This window comes from Bufo gargarizans, chromosome 1 (assembly GCF_014858855.1).
Source record: "Bufo gargarizans isolate SCDJY-AF-19 chromosome 1, ASM1485885v1, whole genome shotgun sequence".
Lineage (NCBI taxonomy): Eukaryota > Metazoa > Chordata > Amphibia > Anura > Bufonidae > Bufo > Bufo gargarizans.
Window position 1 is genome coordinate 734,958,944 of NC_058080.1, and position 23,518 is coordinate 734,982,461.

At 45.9% G+C, this 23,518-nt stretch overlaps 1 protein-coding gene across 2 annotated transcripts in view; it reads right to left on the reverse strand.

Moving 5' to 3' along the window:
• Positions 1 to 23,518, reverse strand: part of GBA2 (glucosylceramidase beta 2) — a 99,585-nt gene that overhangs the window by 17,340 nt on the left and 58,727 nt on the right. For both annotated transcript variants that reach the window (XM_044276435.1, XM_044276436.1), the window contains 6 exons: positions 21,533 to 21,717; positions 16,000 to 16,104; positions 4,379 to 4,486; positions 4,143 to 4,294; positions 3,173 to 3,279; positions 1,818 to 1,960 (listed from right to left, as the gene is read on the reverse strand). In XM_044276435.1, the coding sequence (XP_044132370.1) occupies positions 1,818 to 1,960; positions 3,173 to 3,279; positions 4,143 to 4,294; positions 4,379 to 4,486; positions 16,000 to 16,104; positions 21,533 to 21,717 (800 nt within the window). The remainder of the gene's footprint in view (positions 1 to 1,817; positions 1,961 to 3,172; positions 3,280 to 4,142; positions 4,295 to 4,378; positions 4,487 to 15,999; positions 16,105 to 21,532; positions 21,718 to 23,518) is intronic.

Here is a 23,518-nt window from a genome sequence, read left to right on the forward strand (position 1 = left end):
ACCCAAATTTGTAATATTGTAAAAAAAACACTTTCCGGTTCTGGCCTGCGACAAGGCATGGGCAGCAATGGCACAAAAAGGCGTAAAATGTGCAGCTAAAAAAGCACCCACCATAGCTAGCTCAGTAAGTCCCTCCCTTTTTAGAAATGACAAATCTTGCTCTACTCAGAGCACTTGGTTATCCTACAAAGGGGAACTTACAAATGTGGTCATTCCATTTGTATTTGTTGCAAATACATGAAAATCAGCCAGAATTTTGAATCTACTGTTAATGGCCAGACTTTTAAGATTCACTCCTTTCTCAATTGCAACACTACTTTTGCTATTTATTGCATAACATGCACTAAATGCAAGCTGCAATATATAGGATGTACAACAAATGCCATAAAAACGCGCATTAGAAAACATATATCAGACATACCGCACCATGCAAACCGCAATGTATCTGCGGCAAGTCTCCACTTTGCCACAGTGCATGGTGGGGATGTCTCATATATGTCAGCACAAGGTATTGAAAAAGTCAAAAAACCTTTAAGAGGTGGTGACAGAAAACGCAAACTTCTGAATAGAGAATCCTACTGGATTTTCCAGTTAGAAAGTCGCCAACCCCATGGTCTGAATAAAAAACTTGACCTCATCCTACAATATTGATCTTTAAACCATTGGATCATATAGTATTCCTCCTTTCTCATTTTTCTCACCCAGTTCCGTCATCATTACTATATATATTTTTTTCTGAATATGTCATTGTTATTCCTTTTTATGTTTTTATAAACTACATAAATTTATGGTTTGCTTTTAATTGAGTGTTGTTTTGTGGATGGGATGGGAGTGGTTGAATCTCAGCCTGATTACCTCAGGTGAGAAAGTCAGTCCCTCCCTCCTCTCTATAAAAACCTTCTGCAGTGTACTGGAAAATGTCATGAGTAAGGGCTAGGATTTTATTGTGCCTGAAACATGTAGACCTGCATTCCTGTACCTGGATTTTACTGAATATTGAATAAAGCTTTGGATTACCACGAATACAAGCTGGACCAACAATTCCTTTTTTTCCTCATATCTATATTTCTCCTACTTCGGGTGAAGGAGCCGGTCCGCGCTATATTACTGGAATCCTTGGCAGGTGAGAGCTGCTCAAACTCCTGATTTTCACTCCTCTCCGTATAGTAACAGTACTGCAGACAGTACCCCAAGTTCTAGTACCTCCTCACCATATAGTAACAGTACTGGAGACAGTACCTGCAGTACTAGTACCTACTCACCATATAGTAACAGTACAGCAGACAGTATCCAGAGTACTAGTGCCTCCTCTCCATAGAAACAATATTGTAGACAGAATCCTGAGTACTAGTACCTCCTCTTCATGTACTAACAGTACTGCAGACAGTATTCTGAGCACTAGTACCTCCTTTCCATAAGATATCACCATGAGAAGTTACCATCTGCAGTACTGTAGAGTAGTAATAGTAGTACCATGTAGTAGCACTATGAGAGCAGGGGCGTAGCTATAGGGGGTGCAGAGGATGCGGTCCCAAAGACCCTTGTGCCACATAAGAAGACACCGGTATTATAGAAGGTGCATGAAGGTTACGTTACACCTCTGGATGGAGGGAAGGGGTTAGCTCCAGAATCTGGTATTGGGGGCTGGGGGGGGCTCAGGCACCATGAAGGCTATGTGCATCCCTGGACCACAAAGCATTGAGGGAAGGGGGCCCGAGCTGAACTCCTGCACCAGGGCCCATGAGCATTTAGCTACGCCCCTGTATAAGAGCATTTTGAGTAATAGACCCATCCCCCCACCAGATAGGGGACATTACCGTTCCAGAGGAGCTTCTCGAAGGATTCCTTCCCTCGGGTGAGAATACTGGAGAACTTGCTGTGCGCCTCTCTGTCCTCAAGATCATCGGCCATCCGACACATCATACACACGGCGGCCAACCAGAGCCCCCCGCAGTACGAGCTGAGCAACAGAGGAAATGTTACACTGGGCAGCCCCCATTGTCATTATACACCTATAAACTACAGCCCTCCGCCGTCATTCTACACCTATAAACTACAGCCCTCCCCAGTCATTATACACCTATAAACTACAGCCCTCCCCAGTCATTATACACCTATAAACTACAGCCCTCCCCAGTCATTATACACCTATAAACTACAGCCCTCCCCAGTCATTATACACCTATAAACTACAGCCCTCCCCAGTCATTATACACCTATAAACTACAGCCCATCCCCGTCATCATAGACCTATAAACTATAGCCTCCGCGGTCATTATACACCTATAAACTACAGCCCTCCCCAGTCATTATACACCTATAAACTACAGCCCATCCCCGTCATCATAGACCTATAAACTATAGCCTCCGCGGTCATTATACACCTATAAACTACAGCCCTCCCCCGTCATTATACACCTATAAACTACAGCCCTCCCCGTCATTATACACCTATAAACTACAGCCCTCCGCCGTCATTCTACACCTATAAACTACAGCCCTCCGCCGTCATTCTACACCTATAAACTACAGCCCTCCCCCGTCATTATACACATATAAACTACAGCCCTCCGCCGTCATTATACACATATAAACTACAGCCCTTTGCCGTCATTCTACACCTATAAACTACAGCCCTTTGCCGTCATTATACACCTATAAACTACAGCCCTTTGCCGTCATTCTACACCTATAAACTACAGCCCTCTGCAGTCATTATACACCTATAAACTACAGCCCTCCTCAGTCATTATACACCTATAAACTACAGCCCTCTCCCGTCATTATACACCTATACACTACAGCCCTCCTCAGTCATTATACACCTATAAACTACAGCCCTCCCCAGTCATTATACACATATAAACTACAGCCCACCGCCGTCATTATACACCTATAAACTACAGCCCTCTGCAGTCATTCTACACCTATAAACTACAGCCCTCCCCCGTCATTATACACCTATAAACTACAGCCCTCTGCAGTCATTATACACCTATAAACTACAGCCCTCCTCAGTCATTATACACCTATAAACTACAGCCCTCCGCTGTCATTATACACCTATAAACGACAGCCCTCCATCATTATATACCTATAAACCCAGTCATTAGGTGCAGTGCATATAAGGATCAGATAGAAGGACGCGGTCTGCCCCCTTTGACCTCCTCACCTTGGCCCGCTCATCACCCAACCATCATACGTCTGATCGGCGAACCCCGAGTTCTCTATTAGCCCGTCACCGTCCTGATCAAACCTCAGCGCAGTGTCCATGACAGCCTGAGGGGGGAGAAGAGCTCACAATCAGGACACCACTCCGAGTCATGTGGTCCTTACCTGGCACTCTGGCCACATATCTGAGGTAGGCGGAGCTCTGAGTCATGTGGTCCTTACCTGGCACACTGGCCACATATCTGAGGTAGGTTGAGCTCTGAATCATGTGGTCCTTACCTGGCACTCTGGCCACATATCTGAGGTAGGTTGAGCTCTGAGTTATGTGGTCCTTACCTGGCACACTGGCCACATATCTGAGGTCGGCGGAGCTCTGAATCATGTGGTCCTTACCTGGCCCTCTGGCCACATATCTGAGGTAGGCGGAGCTCTGAGTCATGTGGTCCTTACCTGGCACTCTGGCCACATATCTGAGATAGGCGGAGCTCTGAGTCATGTGGTCATTACCTGGCACTCTGGCCACATATCTGAGATAGGCGGAGCTCCGAGTCATGTGGTCATTACCTGGCACTCTGGCCACATATCTGAGATAGGCGGAGCTCCGAGTCATGTGGTCATTACCTGGCACTCTCGCCACATATCTGAAATAGGCGGAGCTCCGAGTCATGTGGTCATTACCTGGCACTCTGGCCACATATCTGAGATAGGCGGAGCTCTGAGTTATGTGGTCCTTACCTGGCACTCTGGCCACATATCTGAGGTAGGTGAAGCTGAGTTATGTGGTCCTTACCTGGACCTCTGGCCACATATCTGAGGTAGGTGGAGCTCTTAGTCATATGTTCTATACCTGGCAGACCGGCCACATGTCTCTTAGGTAGGTGGAGCTCTGAGTCATGTGCTATGTACCTCACATACTGGTCACATGTCTCTTATGTGGGTGGAGCTCTTAGTCATGTGGTATGTGTACTTACCTTGCAGACTGACCACATATCTCTTAGGTAGGTGGAGTTCTTGGTCATGTGGTAGTCTCTATACACTTGCAGCACAAACTTGAGGTTCAGGTCCTTCCAGTCGGCAGTGTCATGGATCAGATAGGCGTTGAGTTTCTGCCACGGTTCATCATCTAAAAGACGGGAAAGAGAAAACAGCACATAATAGAGACACTGAAAAAAGGCTGGAACCTGCTAAAACCTCAGCCAGGTCTTACCAGGGTCTCCAATATCATGAGGGACCACGTTCCTGCTCTTAACCGGAGCCACAGAGCCACTCATGAGGTACTTTCTCCTCTCTGGATCCTCCAGAAGAACAGAGGCCGCTAAGAGAAGGAAGGAAGGAGAAATAATGAAAACATCAGTGAACAGGAGAACCACACCTCGATCGGCAGATGACATCCGACAACCACTGTACACAGGACCACACCTGCAGCCTCCCTAGGACTGGGACCTCCAGGATGCACCACTACATATACTGCCTGGCAGGGTGGATCCTGCTGCAATCAGCTCTACCTCCCTTTCTACAGTCAGATGTCTGGAGAATCCTAACTTTTATTAAGATGCAAATAATAAGCTAGGACTAAGAGTACTGGGGGTTATCCTGGGCCCTCGGAGCACCACGTTACCTTCTCCTGTCCCTCTCCCCTCTCCCTCCACCTGTTGTCAACACTGCAAAATACATCTCAGGGGCTGTACCACCAGGTAACATGCTAATAATAAGCTAGGAGCACTGGAGGCTGGCCTGGGCCCTCAGAGCACCGCTTTACTTCCTCCTGTCTGTCACCTCTCTCTCCACCCATTATCAACACTGCTCACTACTACTCAGGGGCTGAAATACCAAGTGACCCATCAGAAGCCACAAGCCCCAAACATCTGCAGATTATCCAGCACTCCCCCGTACTGAACATTCGCATTTCTCCACTGGTAAAAACCACACTGATTTCCAGTCTGTAGGCCAGGCAATGCCTCTCTGGACTTCTGGGAAAGATATTCAAATTGGCTTTCCTAAGCCTGACACCAACAGATGTAAGATGTGGTAATTTTCATATATTTTTCCCAGACACCCAGAGGAGCACCCAGAGGAGCATACTCATGAGGAGAAATAGTACCCGACCAAAGCCTCACAGGCAGACAAACAAATTACCTTTGCTCAGCTCTGCTAAATGGTTGTTACCCACAAAGAGCTGGAGACACTCAGAAAAGCATTATGTGGGGCCACAAGCACAGCAATAGATAAAAAAAATCTTATTAAAAAGCACTGAGTGAACAGTTTGAAGCTGCCATGAGGGGAAAATCTTACTATGAAAAAGGAGCGATTTACCACCAAAAACTTACTGGAATAAAAAAATTGTGGAAAATGGATCTACTATGTATTGGGAGGTAACCCATATGGAGAGTGCCAAGGAGTATTGAAAGCCAGTAAACGTTCATTTGTGTAGAATTGATTTAGGTCCAAATAGAATAAAAATAAAAAAATAAAAATCGAACTGGACCTGAAACTAATTTTAGGAAATTCGCTCATCTCTACAGCAATATATCTTCCAATTGTTTTTCTGTAATGAAACCGACACTGTTTGACATATATCTTCAAACCGACGAGCCATGAAGCAATTAAAGTATGCTCTCCCCGTATCACCTGAGGAAGCTACCAATCTGGAATGGCAGGAGGTGTAGCCAGCACTACAGGAGATAGCCAAATCCAGGAGGGAAAGCATGCCGAAGCTGCATCTACTGCTGAAAACTAGATCTCAGGAGAACCACCACCACCACCATGTCCTAGAATGTGTGGACTGGTTGCCTCCACTTGCAGAGCTGCCTAGGAACATGAGGGGTTGCGCACTTGCATTATAATACATATTGGTAAGCGATCCTGTCAGGCTGCTCAGCCCTGATGGCATATCGTAAGCAGGATCACATAACTACCATCCATTGTAGGGAGACCCAGTCCTCTCGGCCCCCGGGCAGTTCTGCAAGTGGAGGCAACCAGTCCTGCTTACATTATAGGTCAGGATACGCTGCTGGCAGCCATTTCCCTACAGCAATATGACTATATATGTCGGCAGTAAGGTCTTTAAATCCAAAGGGAAGTGGATCCATAGCCACTGTGCATACTATTTCACAGAGCACACACTCGGGGATAATATCTGCAATAACAGATCACAGACATTTAAAATTGTATTACAATATATATATACACACACACACACAGTACAGACCAAAAGTTTGGACACACCTTCTCATTCATGTTGGCATTCTCTTGATGAGCTTCAAGAGGTAGTCCCCTGAAATGGTCTTCCAACAGTCTTGAAGGAGTTCCCAGAGATGCTTAGCACTTGTTGGCCCTTTTGCCTTCACTCTGCGGTCCAGCTCACCCCAAACCATCTCGATTGGGTTCAGGTCGGGTGACTGTGGAGGCCAGGTCATCTGGTGCTGCACCCCATCACTCTCCTTCATGGTCAAATAGCCCTTACACAGCCTGGAGGTGTGTTTGGGGTCATTGTCCTGTTGAAAAATAAATGATGGTCCAACTAAACGCAGACCGGATGGAATAGCATGCCGCTGCAAGATGCTGGGGTAGCCATGCTGGTTCAGTATGCCTTCAATTTTGAATAAATCCTCAACAGTGTCACCAGCAAAGCACCCCCACACCATCACACCTCCTCCTCCATGCTTCACGGTGGGAACCAGGCATGTAGAGCCCATCCGGTCACCTTTTCTGCGTCGCACAAAGACACGGTGTTTAGAACCAAAGATCTCAAATTTGGACTCCTCAGACCAAAGCACAGATTTCCACTGGTCTAATGTCCAGTCCTTGTGTTCTTTAGCCCAAACAAGTCTCTTCTGCTTGTTGCCTGTCCTTAGCAGTGGTTTCCTAGCAGATCTTCTACCATGAAGGCCTGATTCACACAGTCTCCTCTTAACAGTTGTTCTAGAGATGTGTCTGCTGCTAGAACTCTGTGTGGCATTGACCTGGTCTCTAATCTGAGCTGCTGTTAACCTGCGATTTCTGAGGCTGGTGACTCGGATGAGCTTCTCCTCCGCAGCAGAGGTGACTCTTGGTCTTCCTTTCCTGGGGCGGTCCACATGTGAGCCAGTTTCTTTGTAGCGCTTGATGGTTTTTGTGACTGCACTTGGGGAATTTTTCGGCTGACTGACTGACCTTCATTTCTTAAAGTAATGATGGCCACTCGTTTTTCTTTACTTAGCTGCTTTTTTCTTGCCATAATACAAATTCTAACAGTCTATTCAGTAGGACTATCAGCTGTGTATCCACCTGACTTCTCCACAACGCAACTGATGGTCCCAACCCCATTTATAAGGCAAGAAATCCCACTTATTACACCTGACAGGGCACACCTGTGAAGTGAAGACCATTTCAGGTGACTACCTCTGGAAGCTCATCAAGAGAATGCCAAGAGTGTGCAAAGCAGTAATCAAAGCAAAAGGTGGCTACTTTGAAGAACCTAGAATATGACATATTTTCAGTTGTTTCACACTTGTTTGTTATGTATATAATTCCACATGTGATAATTCATAGTTTTGATGCCTTCAGTGTGAATCTACAATTGTCATAGTCATGAAAATAAAGAAAACTCTTTGAATGAGAAGGTGTGTCCAAACTTTTGGTCTGTACTGTATATATATATATATATATATATATATATATATATATATCCCCCCCATACAGTGGTGTACAAATTATTTTTTTTTTTTTTTTTTTTTATGTAATATAAAAACAAAACCCATAAAACTACATAAATGTGGTATCACTGTAATCGTACTGACCCGGAGAAAGAAGGGAACAGATCAGTTTTATCTGATAGTAAAAACAAACATAAAACTGTGACAGAATTGCGTTTTCCTAATAAAACTCTGGGAAGGCAGGGAGTGAAAAATGTAAATGCAAACACTGGAAATTGCCTGGAAATGAAAGTCAAATCATTCCTGGAGAAACCCTTTAATGTCCTCTAGCACGTAGATATGCGTCGTATGGGTAAGTCCATTTGACAGCCATGCACTGCACCATGTTCCAAATTATTACGCAAATTATATTTTTCTCTGATTTTCCTAAATGGTCGATGCAAATGAAAGTTAATCTTCAAGTCATCAACCGTTAATTAAATTTAACTCAAACTTTATTGAACAAACCCCCCCAATGATAACCTTTTTTTTCACGAATTAAACCTCAAACTGCACTGTTCCAAATCATTCTGCACAGCAGTTTCCAAACATGTTACAGGTTGTGAAAAACTGAAAATGGTTTGTTGAATTTGCTGCATTAAGAGGTCACATTTACTGAAATCAAAAGCTATTTCAATCAAAAACACCTTAACAGGCCAAGTGACAGGTACAGCTAGGACCCCTCTCTGATGTCACCTTCACAATTCTCGCTTCCATTGAACTTGTGAGTTTTTGGAGAGTTTCTGCTTGAATTTCTTTGCAGGAGGTCAGAATAGACCCCCCAGATATGAACTGCCTCTCCCCCACCCCATAGATCTTTTTCTTGAGGATACTCCAAAGTTTCTCTATAGGGTTGAGATTAGGACAGATTGCTGGCCACACAGCGAGTTTCTCTCCTTTTATGCCCATAGAAGCCAATGACTCGGAGGTCTTCTGTGCAGCATGAGATGGGGCATTGTCATGCATCTTTTTGTACCATGGAAAAATATGGTCAGTCAGAAATTCTATATACTTTGCTGAGGTCACACCTTCAGGGACCCTAAAGAGGCCTACCAGCTCCTTCCCCATGATAAAGACCTAAAACATGACTCCACCACCACCTTGCTGATGTCATAGCCGTGTTGGGGCATGGTGGCCCACTGCGACCATTCCTGGAGGATCCTACACCTTGAGGTTCGTGGACACCAGAAGCTCCAGCAGCTTCGGAGACCTGTTTGCTGCTTTGTAATGGCATCTTAGCAGCTTGTCTCTAAATCTGATGAAGTTGTAACTATCTGGAGACCTCTTCTCACAGGGTCTGAGATTGAATTCAGTGATCGAAGAGCCCGAGACACAAAACCATCAAAGAGGAAAAACTAAAAATGACATCTTTATGACTAGTGTGGAGTGAATCAAAGTTCCTGGACTTCGATCTGAATTTCCAGAAAAATTTTATTTGTCACTAAGATGAATTTCCTTGCGCTTCGTGGGAACGAATCGATTTTTCCTGAAATAGTGGAAAAAACAAAAACCTAATCCACTTGATCCCAGAGAAGCTGTTGCAGCCATCTTGATTGAAGAAAACACCCCAAACCTAGAGCACACTGACGTGTGATGTCACCACGCTGGCCGGGTGTGGCGACGTCATCAGTGATGACATAGTGATGGTATCACATCAGCACACAAGATATTTCTTTAATCAAAATGGCCGTTCCCCCATTATTGCGCCACTGCTTACAATGAAATTTCATTCATGACAAATAGAATTTCTTGTCAAAATTCGGCAAAGCAGCTGAATTGAATTTTTGAAAACTTCACACTTGGGCTACTTTCACACCTGTGGCAACCTTCTCCGACAGGCTGTTCCGGTGGGTGAACGCATGCTAGCGGAGTTCTGGCGGCAGCATGGCAAACATGCCGAGAGGCAGCCGGAATAAAACTACGACATGTCACCCACCGGAGAAGGCTGGCACTAGTGTGAAAGTAGCCTTAGCCCCTTAAGTACCAGGCCCATTTTTGTTTTTGCATTTTCGTCTTTATCTCGTTCCATTAGCCATAACTTTTTTAATTTTCCGTTCATATAACCATATGAGGGCTTATTTTTTGCGTAAGATTGTATGGAGCAGGCGGCTGCAGTGAGCCCACTCCATAAGCGGTGGGTGTCAGCTGTCTCACACAATGATAGGGAACGGCAATCCCGCCGCACCCCGTCAATTAACCCCTCAGGTGCCACCATCAACACTAATGGTGGCACCTGTGGAATTAAGGATCCCTCTGCACAGCTCAGCAGGGAGCATTTAGTCTCACCGGTAATTCCGTTTCCATGAATGCACCATGACGGCATACAACTGGAGATTGACCCCTGACCTCTGTAGGTGGCTCCCACCACCATTCCCCAGTGCATTTCTAAATGACTACAGTGCCTGATGTTGATATATCTATATACATCGATTTGATCATTTTTTGTGGGTAATCATGCCGTCATGGTGGATTCATGGAAAGAGAGTTACCGGTGAGACATTCTGATTTTCTATTTCTCCACCATGACGGCATACAACTGGAGACCTAACCGTTCACCAATTAGGGGGACTACGGCTTTAAGAACCATCCGTCCGAAGGATAGATCTGATATCAAAGATAGATCAAGTCTATAATGTTTGACAAAGGTGGGCATATTGGACCAGGTCGGAGCCTTGCAGTTCTGTTCCAAAGATGAACCCGCTTTTTCAGCGTAGGAGGAAGACACGGCTCTAGTGGAATGGGCTCTAATATTTACAAAACAATCTAGACCCTGGATATTATAACAGTTAGATATAGTCTGCCCTGGATTTCCCTGCAAACTCAGAGGTTATCTACTAGTCTAACTTGTTTGGTAACCTCAACCTCGGAGAACTGTCATTCTTACATCTAAAAAATGGAATTATTTTTCTCTAGGATTTGTTGGCTTATTACAAAAGGATGGTAGAATTATTTCCTGGTCTCTATGGAAATTTGTTACCACCTTGGGTAGGAACCCAGGGTCAAGTTTATTAATTATCCTGTCATGTTGGACTGTGAGATAAGGTTCTCGGATTGAGAGGACCTGAATCTCCCCCAGTCTTCCTGCCGATGAGATGGCAAATAGGAAAGCAGTCTTATAAGAGAGGGACTTAACTAAGCTTACTTTTTGTAAGACCTGTAAGGACAATGTTTAGATCCCAAGAAGGTACACATGGTCTAATGAAAGGCCTTAACCTAGAGGCTGCCCTGACAAACCTTTGTATCCACCTGTGGCTTGCTAGGTCTGTGTAAAAAAAGGCACTAGGTGCAGATATCTGTACTTTTAAAGGTAGAGGGTCTAAGACCCAAGTCTAGACCTTGTTGAAGAAACTCCCAAATGTTTTGGATCTTTGGTTTTGAATGATTTGGAGCGGTGTCACCTGACCAAGAACAGAATATTTTCCAGATCTGCTGATGTCATTTTCTTCCTGCCAGATCTTAATGTGGATATTACTTTATACGAAAGACCTTGACGTCTTAGAATGTCGGACTCATGCAGTCAATTGTAAGAGTTCTGTATGGGGATGGACAATGGGACCCTGTACTAGAATGTCCTTCCTGTTGGGAAGAATCCAAGGTTCTTGTAACGATAATCTTTTGAGCAGGGAGAACCAACTTCTTTTTGGCCAAAATGGAGTTATTAATATGAGTGTCGACCTTTCCTAAAGGGATTTTTGAATTACTCTTGAGGTCAACTGGAAGGGAGGAAAGGCATAAGCAATATCCCAATTCCAGCTTCGGGAGAATGCATCTACTGCCCAGGGCCTGTCCCTGGGGTTTAGTAAACAGAACATTTGGGTCTTTGTATTTTCCCTTGAGGCAAAAAGGTCCATCGACGAAGAACCCCACCTGCTCTCTATTAGTTTGAATATCTCTGTATTTAGAGACCACTCTTCCTGTACTAGCTTCTTTCTGCTAGGACAATCTGCCACATAGCTCTGACTTCCCTTTAGATGTACCACTTTTATGGAGTTCACTGTTCTTTCTGCCCAGGAGAATATTTTTTCTGAAAGATTTATTAGTTTTTTTGACCTTGTCCCTCCTTGATGTTTGAGGTACGACACTGTTGCTACGTTGTCTGAAAGAATCTTTATGTGATGACCATGCAAGATCTCTGATGCTGCTTTTAAAGTCTCCCATACCGCACGAAGTTCTCGGTAAGTCGATGATTGACTGGGCATTCTGGTTGGCCAGACGCCTTAATAGAATTTGTCTTCTACCTTTGCTCCCCAACCTGTCCCGCTTGCGTCTGTTTGGATTAGGATTGATGGGGTCTTTTGCCATACCACTCCCTTCCTGAGTTTTGATGGTATCGTCTACCAGGGAAGAGATGTTTTTACAAGTTCCAGATTAGGAATCTTTCGATCTAGAGACGTCTGGCCCTTTTCCTTAACAACCAAGATTGGAGGACTCGGAAATGAATTTGGCACCAGGTTACTGAGGTTATGCACAATGCCAGTAACAACCAGAGGATCAGCGCTTCCCTGATAGAGCAGGATCTTTTCTTTTAAAATATGCAGACTTTCTGTTGTAGCGATTCTATTTTCCTGTTTGGAAGAACAGATATTTGTTTCTCTGGGTCCAGAAGAATTCCCAAGAATTTGACCCTTGTCAGAGGATGAAGACAGGACACTTTCAGATTTACTACCCATCCTAGATCTTTTAGCAGGTGTAAGAATGTCCTGTTTTATTTGACTCCACGTGTCTGGCAGGGAATTATTATTAATCCTTCCTTAGATTCGACATCATTTCTATAACAAGTAAACAGGTGACAGGTAAACTCTGGGAGCCGATGATATGCCAAACGGGAGAGCGACAAACTGAAAATGAGATATGCCTCCAGTAGGATTTTGTAGGACAAACCTTAGGTATTTCTGAGACTGATCCAGGATCGGTATGTGGTAGTATGCGTTAATGAGAACAGTCGACCTAAATGACGCATTTCTCTTTATTAGTGGAATGGTAGAGTTTAGGGTCTCAGTTTTGAATTTTCTGTATTTTAAGTATTTGTTTAGATTTATTATAGTTCGGTAGAAACCTGGTTTTGTTACAAGTAAAAGATTGGAGTACTAACCCTGCTTTTGCTGAGATTGTGGAACCTGAACTACCACTCCCAACCTTAGAAGATCCTGGACTCATTTTTCCTATGAGCAGTTTTGAGTTGTGATCTGGAATCTGCTTGGGGGAGGAGAAGAAAACTTTATCTTGTACCTTTTTTTTTATTGTATCCCATTAGGATAAAAAAACTTCTTCAGTCTTCCCCCAACCTTGGCGTCATTGTTTTTCATTTGGTCTATTTTGAGGAGAAATCCTCTTCCTGGCCCACCCTTGTGATAACTCCAACCCCGTCTTTCCTTTAGCCCTGTATGATCTCTCTCGGTCTTTCTTCAGGAAACCCCTTTTTCTTGGCAGCTGCTTTTTCAAGAATCTGGATCAAAGACCTATATTTCCCAGAAAATGCTATGGAGCACAGTTTCATCTTGGAAGTTTTATCTCCAGTCCCAGACTTCACACACAGCGCTCTTCTAGCCGCATTAGAGAGCGACGCATCTTGTGCTGAAAATCTGACCGTTTCTGCTAGGAAAGCCGACTTTAGAAGGGGTATTGAGTCTATTAGCTCTTCTCTGGCTGTTTTATTTTCTAGCTCATTTAACCAAAGATACATTGATCTGGCTACTGATGTTGCTGCTATATTTGTCTTCAGACCAGGTTTGCGTAGTAGACTATCCTCCTTCCTTTCCATGGGATCTTTTGACTGAGATGAATCCTCAAAGGGTAATGAAGTGCGTCGGCGCTGTATTACAAACGGAATTGCTGGATTCGTATTGAGCCGCAGAATAAGGACGTCATAGCAGTGTTAGCGCACTGTGAATGCCGTGATGTCAAAACCCCAAAAAAACATTGGAAGTGGGGTTTTTCAGTTTAACCACACAAATAATTTTTTCCCCTGTTTTCCAGTGTTAAATTAAATTGTGCTTTTAAAAAATGCATCTTGTCCCACAAGTTCTGGCTATAGGAAGGTGGGAAGGGGTTAAGGACCCCAATTAATTTACCATGTCGGTTATTGGAAAACTGGCAAAAAATTCTGTGGGGTTAAATAGAAAAAACAGCACAATTCTGCCAATATTTGGGGGTACTGACATCACGGCGTTCACTGTGCACTATAATAGATCTGACGTCCTTATTCTGCGGCTCAATACGAATACGGCGATACCAAACGTAAAACAAGAAAGAAAACTATTGACAACTTAAAAATAAAAAGAAAATTTGAAAAATAATCTAACTTTTTCTTTGCATCTTTCTTTGCGGAGTACCGTCAGTGCCTGAAAGCTGCCGGAGCACCTCCTTAACCTCCACTCATTACGGCATACCTTTATGCAGTGGTTACAAAGGGGTGGGGCTTAACAGAAAGGGTGGGGCTTATAGCAGCCACTGGAATTGCTACAGCTTATGCCAGAAACCAATGCAAGCTATAGCTGAAGTCTACGGCAGCCGTCTGTCTCTTTAATAGATTAGGTGCAACTGTCTTCTCCAAAAACCATGACAGGGCTGTCAGAGGACATGAGGATGGAGACAGCGGACAGACAGACAGCCCCGGGAGGACATGATGTTACAGCGGACAGACAGACAGCCCCGGGAGGACATGATGTTACAGAGGACAGACAGACAGCCCCGGGAGGACATGATGTTACAGCGGACAGACAGACAGCCCCGGGAGGACATGATGTTACAGCGGACAGACAGACAGCCCCGGGAGGACATGATGTTACAGAGGACAGACAGACAGCCCCGGGAGGACATGATGTTACAGAGGACAGACAGACAGCCCCGGGAGGACATGATGTTACAGAGGACAGACAGACAGCCCCGGGAGGACATGATGTTACAGAGGACAGACAGACAGTCCCGGGAGGACATGATGTTACAGAGGACAGACAGACAGTCCCTGGAGGACATGATGTTACAGAGGACAGACAGACAGCCCCTGGAGGACATGATGTTACAGAGGACAGACAGACAGCCCCTGGAGGACATGATGTTACAGAGGACAGACAGACAGTCCCTGGAGGACATGATGTTACAGAGGACAGACAGACAGTCCCTGGAGGACATGATGTTACAGAGGACAGACAGACAGTCCCTGGAGGACATGATGTTACAGAGAACAGACAGACAGTCCCTGGAGGACATGATGTTACAGAGGACAGACAGACAGTCCCTGGAGGACATGATGTTACAGAGGACAGACAGACAGTCCCTGGAGGACATGATGTTACAGAGGACAGACAGACAGTCCCTGGAGGACATGATGTTACAGAGGACAGACAGACAGTCCCTGGAGGACATGATGTTACAGAGGACAGACAGACAGTCCCTGGAGGACATGATGTTACAGACACCCGACAGACTAGCATTCTATGAGGTGTATAATCGGGGGTCATCATCGTAGAGATGGTACTGAAAACCAATCAGCTGCTGTATGTCCAATACGGGTAATAATAAAGGAGAAGACCTAGGACTAAACCCTGAGGAACCCTGACAGCAAAGGGGAGAGAAGAGGCAGTGGAGCCAGCGAAGGACACACTGAAAGAGCTGTAGTCCTACTAGAGGAGGAGCGGGTGAGAGGAGGACAAACAAAATCCTCTGTCAAATACTTTGGCGAGGCGGACTTTATGGACTACTTACTATAGCATCTTGGAATACCTGCTTTTCTGAGGGGTGTGATGCTCTGCGTTTGTGAATAAATATCATACCTTCAATAAAAAGAGTGTTCAGAGATATAGGACAAGGACCAGGAGAGAGCAGAGTCCTCGAGGCCAATAGACAGTTGGGAAGGAGATGATGGTCTACAAACTCCACAGAAGACCCAGGAGAGAGTAGCTGCTGTAGAGCGCAGAGCACAGGTTGTAGGACAGGGATCCTCCAGCACTCCACCTGTTCTGAAACTACAACTCCCAGAATGCTTTATTCCCCTTCTATGGGAGTTACAAGAGAAGCTGAACAAGTGGGAATGCTGGGACTTGTAGTTTCACAGCAGCTGGAGTGCTGAAGGTTGCCGACTCCTGATGTGAGGGGTTGTGATCAGTGATTAATAAGGTAGCGTACACAGTCCATACACATGTATCCACACACTCACCCATGTCGTACTGAAGACTGAGCTCCAGCTGAGGCCACAGCATGATGAGGGCAAAGGAGGCGTAGAAATGGACGTCATACGTGTTATACATGCGGTACTCCTGTCCTGAGGAAGAAAATCATCATCAGTGTGGAGGTACAGAGAGAGAAACACCAAGCAGCCATAACATTAAGTCTCCATCATGACACCAGCTGAGGCATGGATCTCCAGGACCTCTGCTGGTGTCCTGTGGTATAGATCCTCTGGGATTTGACATGTGCAGCCTCAATGGCTGTGACTTGCTTTTGCAGCCAGGTCATCACCTTAAATATTTGACATGTTCTTTACTGCCCAGGAAGCACCCACAGAAGGTGCAGAGTATGCTAATCTTAAAAGGAGGATCCCGACCCTTAAAGCGGTCTCGGTAATCAGTATGATCACTCTGGAGGCCACCAACCTCTTCAGTTTACAGTCGGGGATGAAGTAGAGAGCCATGCTCCTGAAGAGGTGAATGATAAAGGAGAATGGCCATCACCACATCCAGATCGTGAAGAGACCTCTCCATGGGGTATGAGAGGGACAAAATGAAGGTAACACACTCCCTTCATTCAGGTGAAATCAGAAATGACCTCCAGAAGAAAGGCACTGGGTGTCGAACCACATGCAGAAGGATGGAGGCAACACAAAAAAATGGCCAACTCGGAGACCCTTCTGATAGAGGTCACCACAATCAGAAAGGTCAACTTCCATTAATCTCTAAGCATGGAGACATCCCTGTCCCTGTGCACAATGACTACCATGGCCCAGATTTGATACCGGACAGGCTGTTGACTTCTAGAACCTCATTTCTTTGGACTGTTTTGAAACCTGGCTTTCCCAAGGCAGATGCTCTGCTAAGAAGGACCATATGTTTTCATAGGAACATACAGAATTCCCCTTAGATAACTTATTGAAGTCACCATGGAACAGACCATATGACTTGCTGATGACCTCCACCACATCCTCCTCCTGGTGCCGTTTAGGGCATGGAGAACACGGAAAGACTATCTGACGCATGGTGTACACAGCTGTCTTCGCATGGTCGGCTCCATAGGGGTTATCATTTTTGGTTTACAGCTATTGCTTTAATGGTTTTAATGTTTTAGAGACCATGGGAGGGTGTCCAAGACCAGAACGAGGAGTGTGTGCAGGTGAAGGACCATATGTCAAACTTCCCAAAGAAAAGTCCTGAGATTGAAGCTAAAGGCCTCTGAAAAATGGAAGAGGAAGAGACTGGGCTCTATAAGGAAATAAAGGCTAGACCTATGATCAGACATGACAGGAGAAAACATGACAGTAGGGAGAGAGAAGACCATGGGAGGGACTATAAAGGCTAGTCCTGCTCTCAGACTGGAGAAAGAACAGCAGTAGGGAGTGAGAAGACCATGGGAGGGACTATAAAGGATAGTCCTGCTCTCACACTGGAGAAAGAACAGCAGTAGGGAGTGAGAAGACCATGGGAGGGACTATAAAGGCTAGTCCTGCTCTCAGACTGCAGAAAGAACAGCAGTAGGGAGTGAGAAGACCATGGGAGGGACTATAAAGGGTAGTCCTGCTCTGACACTGCAGAAAGAACAGCAGTAGGGAGTGAGAAGACCATGGGAGGGACTATAAAGGGTAGTCCTGCTCTGACACTTGAGAAAGAGCTGCAGTAGGGAGTGAGAAGACCATGGGAGGGACTATAAAGGCTAGTCCTGCTCTGACACTGGAGAAAGAACAGCAGTAGGAAGTGAGAAGACCATGGGAGGGACTATAAAGGCTAGTCCTGCTCTGACACTGCAGAAAGAACAGCAGTAGGGAGTGAGAAGACCATGGGAGGGACTATAAAGGGTAGTCCTGCTCTGACACTGGAGAAAGAACAGCAGTAGGAAGTGAGAAGACCATGGGAGGGACTATAAAGGCTAGTCCTGCTCTGACACTGGAGAAAGAATAGCAGTAGGGAGTGAGAAGACCATGGGAGGGACTATAGAGGCTAGTCCTGCTCTCAGACCGCAGAAAGAGCTGCAGTAGGGAGTGAGAAGACCATGGGAGGGACTATAAAGGCTAGTCCTGCTCTCACACTGGAGAAAGAACAGCAGTAGGGAGTGAGACGACCATGGGAGGGACTATAAAGGCTAGTCCTGCTCTGACACTGGAGAAAGAACAGCAGTAGGGAGTGAGAAGACCATGGGAGGGACGATAGAGGCTAGTCCTGCTCTGACACTGGAGAAAGAGCTGCAGTAGGAAGTGAGAAGACCATGGAAGGGACTATAAAGGCTAGTCCTGCTCTGATATTGCAGAAAGAACAGCAGTAGGAAGTGAGAAGACCATTGGAGGGACTATAGAGGCTAGTCCTGCTCTCACACTGGAGAAAGAACAGCAGTAGGGAGTGAGAAGACCATGGGAGGGACTATAAAGGGTAGTCCTGCTCTGACACTGCAGAAAGAACAGCAGTAGGGAGTGAGAAGACCATGGGAGGGACTATAAAGGGTAGTCCTGCTCTGACACTGCAGAAAGAGCTGCAGTAGGGAGTGAGAAGACCATGGGAGGGACGATAGAGGCTAGTCCTGCTCTGACACTGCAGAAAGAACAGCAGTAGGGAGTGAGAAGACCATGGGAGGGACGATAGAGGCTAGTCCTGCTCTGACACTGGAGAAAGAGCTGCAGTAGGGAGTGAGAAGACCATGTGAGGGACTATAAAGGGTAGTCCTGCTCTCACACTGCAAAAAGAACAGCAGTAGGGAGTGAGAAGACCATGGCAGGGACTATAGAGGCTAGTCCTGCTCTCAGACTGCAGAAAGAACAGCAGTAGGGAGTGAGAAGACCATGGGAGGGACTATAAAGGGTAGTCCTGCTCTGACACTGCAGAAAGAACAGCAGTAGGGAGTGAGAAGGCCATGGGAGGGACGATAGAGGCTAGTCCTGCTCTGACACTGCAGAAAGAACAGCAGTAGGGAGTGAGAAGACAATGGGAGGGACTATAAAGGCTAGTCCTGCTCTCACACTGGAGAAAGAGCAGCAGTAGGGAGTGAGAAGACCATGGGAGGGACTATAAAGGCTAGTCCTGCTCTCACACTGGAGAAAGAGCAGCAGTAGGGACAACCAGACCTGCAATGGCCTCCTGCTGAGCCTGCAGAGGAGCTCATGCTTTTCTTAGTGCCGCCTTCTAGTGGTGGCTGCCTGTGCCGCCTGGTGAAACTAATGAGAGCAGGCTTCTTCTATTGATGAAACAAAACCAGTACAAAAATATTTTATTGAGTTCACAGTTATACATATATATTGTCCCGGTTTTTGTGGGCAGTATACAGCTCGACACTGTGCTTTCTCAGGACTGCTGCGAACTATCTGCACATTTTTGTTTTTTATGTATACACTGATGTAACCTACAAGACTTGTCTCTATGTTATAATATGACTTTGTGGCCGGGGTCCCACTAGGATGGTGTATATTTTTTGCTGCTACCTTCTTTTTAAGTAACAATGTCTTTTATATGTGTATTAGGCCTTATGCAAACGACTGCGCTGATTTTTGTGGTCCGCAAACCGCGGATCCGCAAAAAACAGAAGCCGTCCCTGTGCCTTCCGCAATTTGTGTAACGGAACGGGCGGCCCATTGTAGAAATGCCTATTGTTGTCCGCAAAACAGACAAGAATAGGACATGCTATATATTTTTTGCGGAGCCTCGCAACGGATGCGGACAGCACACGGAGTGATGTCCACATCTATTGCGGCCCCACTGAAGTGAATGGGTCTGCACCTGAGCCGCAAACAACGGTGGTGTGCATGAGGCCTTACTGTGATCTGAATAAACTATTTGTACTGGTACTTTGTGAGCTCCACAGGTTTTGTGCTTTGGCTCAGGAGCTGGTACTCTCACCTTCTCAATCGCTGGCACTAATTGTAGCTCTGGCATGTCAGCCACTTTTGGTCTTGTTTTATATTCTTCTATTGATGGTCCAGCCCTGGTGTCAAGATGGGAGATCTGACCCGTCTGCAGCCATGTAGGACACCCAGAGAATCCTGACAACTTCCTCTTATTGCCAGCTGTAAAGTTGTCAGCAGTGTGCTCTACAGACGGCTCACCTGGGCTGCCACACACATCAATCATCCTCCTCAAAGCAAATCGGGAAACCCCAAAAAGAGCCGGCGGAGTATTACCTCTAATGTTATAGCTGAATGGTGTGTAACGGGGGACAGTGCGGAGAGCGTACAAGATGGATACCTAGTACCAGGTATAGAGAGGTGGATACCTAGTACCAGGTATAGAGAGGTGGATACCTAGTACCAGGTATAGAGAGGTACAGGGAGGAGGATAACTAGTACAAGGTATTATATAGGAGGTACAGGGAGGAGAATACCTAGTACCAGGAATATAGAGGTACAGGGAGGTGGATACCTAGTACCAGGTATATAGAGGTGGATACCTAGTACCAGGTATATAGAGGTACAGGGAGGTGGATACCAAGTACCAGGTATATAGAGGTGGATACCTAGTACCAGGTATATAGAGGTACAGGGAGGTGGATACCTAGTACCAGGTATATAGAGGTGAATACCTAGTACCAGGTATAGAGAGGTAAAGGGAGGTGGATACCTAGTACCAGGTATATAGAGGTGGATACCTAGTACCAGGTATATAGAGGTACAGGGAGGTGGATACCTCTTACCAGATATATAGAGGTACAGGGAGGAGGATACCTAGTACCAGGTATATAGGAGGTACAGGGAGGTGGATACCTAGTACCAGGTATATAGAGGCACAGGGAGGTGGAAACCAAGTACCAGGTATATAGAGGCACAGGGAGGTGGAAACCTAGTACCAGGTATAGAGAGGTACAGGGAGGTGGATACCTAGTACCATGTATATAGAGGTACAGGGAGGAGGATACCTAGTACCAGGTATATAGAGGTACAGGGAGGAGGATACCTAGTACCAGGTATATAGGAGGTACAGGGAGGAGAATACCTAGTACCAGATATATACAGGTACAGGGAGGAGGATACCTAGTACCAGGAATATAGAGGTACAGGGAGGTGGATACCTAGTACCAGGTATATAAAGGTACAGGGAGGTGGATACCTAGTACCAGGTATATAGAGGTACAGGGAGGAGGATACCTAGTACCAGGTATATAGAGGTACAGGGAGGAGGATACCTAGTACCAGGTATATAGAGGTACAGGGAGGAGGATACCTAGTACCAGGAATATAGAGGTACAGGGAGGAGGATACCTAGTACCAGGAATATAGAGGTACAGGGAGGTGGATACCAGGTATATAGAGGTACAGGGAGGAGGATACCTAGTACCAGGTATATACAGGTACAGGGAGGTAGATACCTAGTACCAGGTATATACAGGTACAGGGAGGTAGATACCTAGTACCAGGTATATACAGGTACAGTGAGGTAGATACCTAGTACCAGGTATATAGAGGTACAGGGAGGGCTATGTTGGGGTGCAGTATATATAGAGGTACAGAAAGGGGTATGTTGGGGTACAGTACAAATTGGTGTAGCTGGTTTTTGGGGTCCCACCTTCCAGGTAAGCGAAGCGTCCATATTCTTGGAGCAGACTTCTCATCCCCGGCATCTGCTGCTCGCCCGACTTCAGGAGTTCGTCATCAGCTTCATCGGCCGCGACCTCCACCCAGATTGTGCCGCCGTCCGCCATGAAGTAGAGCTCGTTAAACAGGGCGGATTTATACCAGGCCGGCAGAAGGCTGGAGGAGGGGAGACAAGGACAGTATGAAGAGGGGGTGTGACCCCCATTATCATCTATACAGATGTATACAGTGTGAAGAGGGTGTGTGACCCCCATTATTATCTATACAGATGTATACAGTGTGAAGAGGGGGTGTGACCCCCATTATTAGCTATACAGATGTATACAGTGTGAAGAGGGTGTGTGACCCCCATTATTATCTATACAGATGTATACAGCGTGAAGAGGGGTGTGACCCCCATTATCATCTATACAGATGTATACAGTGTGAAGAGGGGGTGTGACCCCCATTATTATCTATACAGATGTATACAGTGTGAAGAGGGTGTGTGACCCCCATTATTAGCTATACAGATGTATACAGTGTGAAGAGGGTGTGTGACCCCCATTATTATCTATACAGATGTATACAGCGTGAAGAGGGGTGTGACCCCCATTATCATCTATACAGATGTATACAGTGTGAAGAGGGGGTGTGACCCCCATTATTAGCTATACAGATGTATACAGTGTGAAGAGGGTGTGTGACCCCCATTATTATCTATACAGATGTATACAGCGTGAAGAGGGGGTGTGACCCCCATTATTATCTATACAGATGTATACAGTGTGAAGAGGGGGTGTGACCCCCGTTATTATCTATACAGATGTATACAGTGTGAAGAGGGGGTGTGACCCCCATTATTATCTATACAGATGTATACAGCGTGAAGAGGTGTGTGACCCCCATTATCATCTATACAGATGTATACAGCGTGAAGAGGGGGTGTGACCCCCATTATTATCTATACAGATGTATACAGTGTGAAGAGGGCCGTGACCCCCATTATTATCTATACAGATGTATACAGCGTGAAGAGGTGTGTGACCCCCATTATCATCTATACAGATGTATACAGCGTGAAGAGGGGGTGTGACCCCCATTATTATCTATACAGATGTATACAGTGTGAAGAGGGCCGTGACCCCCATTATTATCTATACAGATGTATACAGCGTGAAGAGGGGGTGTGACCCCCATTATTATCTATACAGATGTATACAGCGTGAAGAGGGGTGTGACCCCCATTATTATCTATACAGATGTATACAGTGTGAAGAGGGGTGTGACCCCCATTATCATCTATACAGATGTATACAGCGTTAAGAGGGGGTGTGACCCCCATTATTATCTATACAGATGTATACAGCGTTAAGAGGGGGTGTGACCCCCATTATCATCTATACAGATGTATACAGCGTTAAGAGGGGGTGTGACCCCCATTATCATCTATACAGATGCATACAGCGTTAAGAGGGGGTGTGACCCCCATTATCATCTATACAGATGCATACAGCGTAAAGAGGGGGTGTGACCCCCATTATCACTGACTCACTGTGACCACACCCCAGAGCTCAGTAGCGGGCCATCTCCACCTATCTATACTGCAGGCTGCACTGACACACTGTGACCACATCCCAGAGCTCAGTAGAAGGCCATCTCCATCTATCTATACTGCAGGCTGCACTGACACACTGTGACCACACCCCAGAGCTCAGTAGAAGGCCATCTCCACCTATCTATACTGCAGGCTGCACTGACACACTGTGACCACACCCCAGCGCTCAGGAGCGGGCCATCTCCACCTATCTATACTGCAGGCTGCACTGACACACTGTGACCACACCCCAGCGCTCAGTAGCAGGCCATCTCCACCTATCTATACTGCAGGCTGCACTGACACACTGTGACCACATCCCAGCGCTCAGTAGCAGGCCATCTCCACCTATCTATACTGCAGGCTGCACTGACACACTGT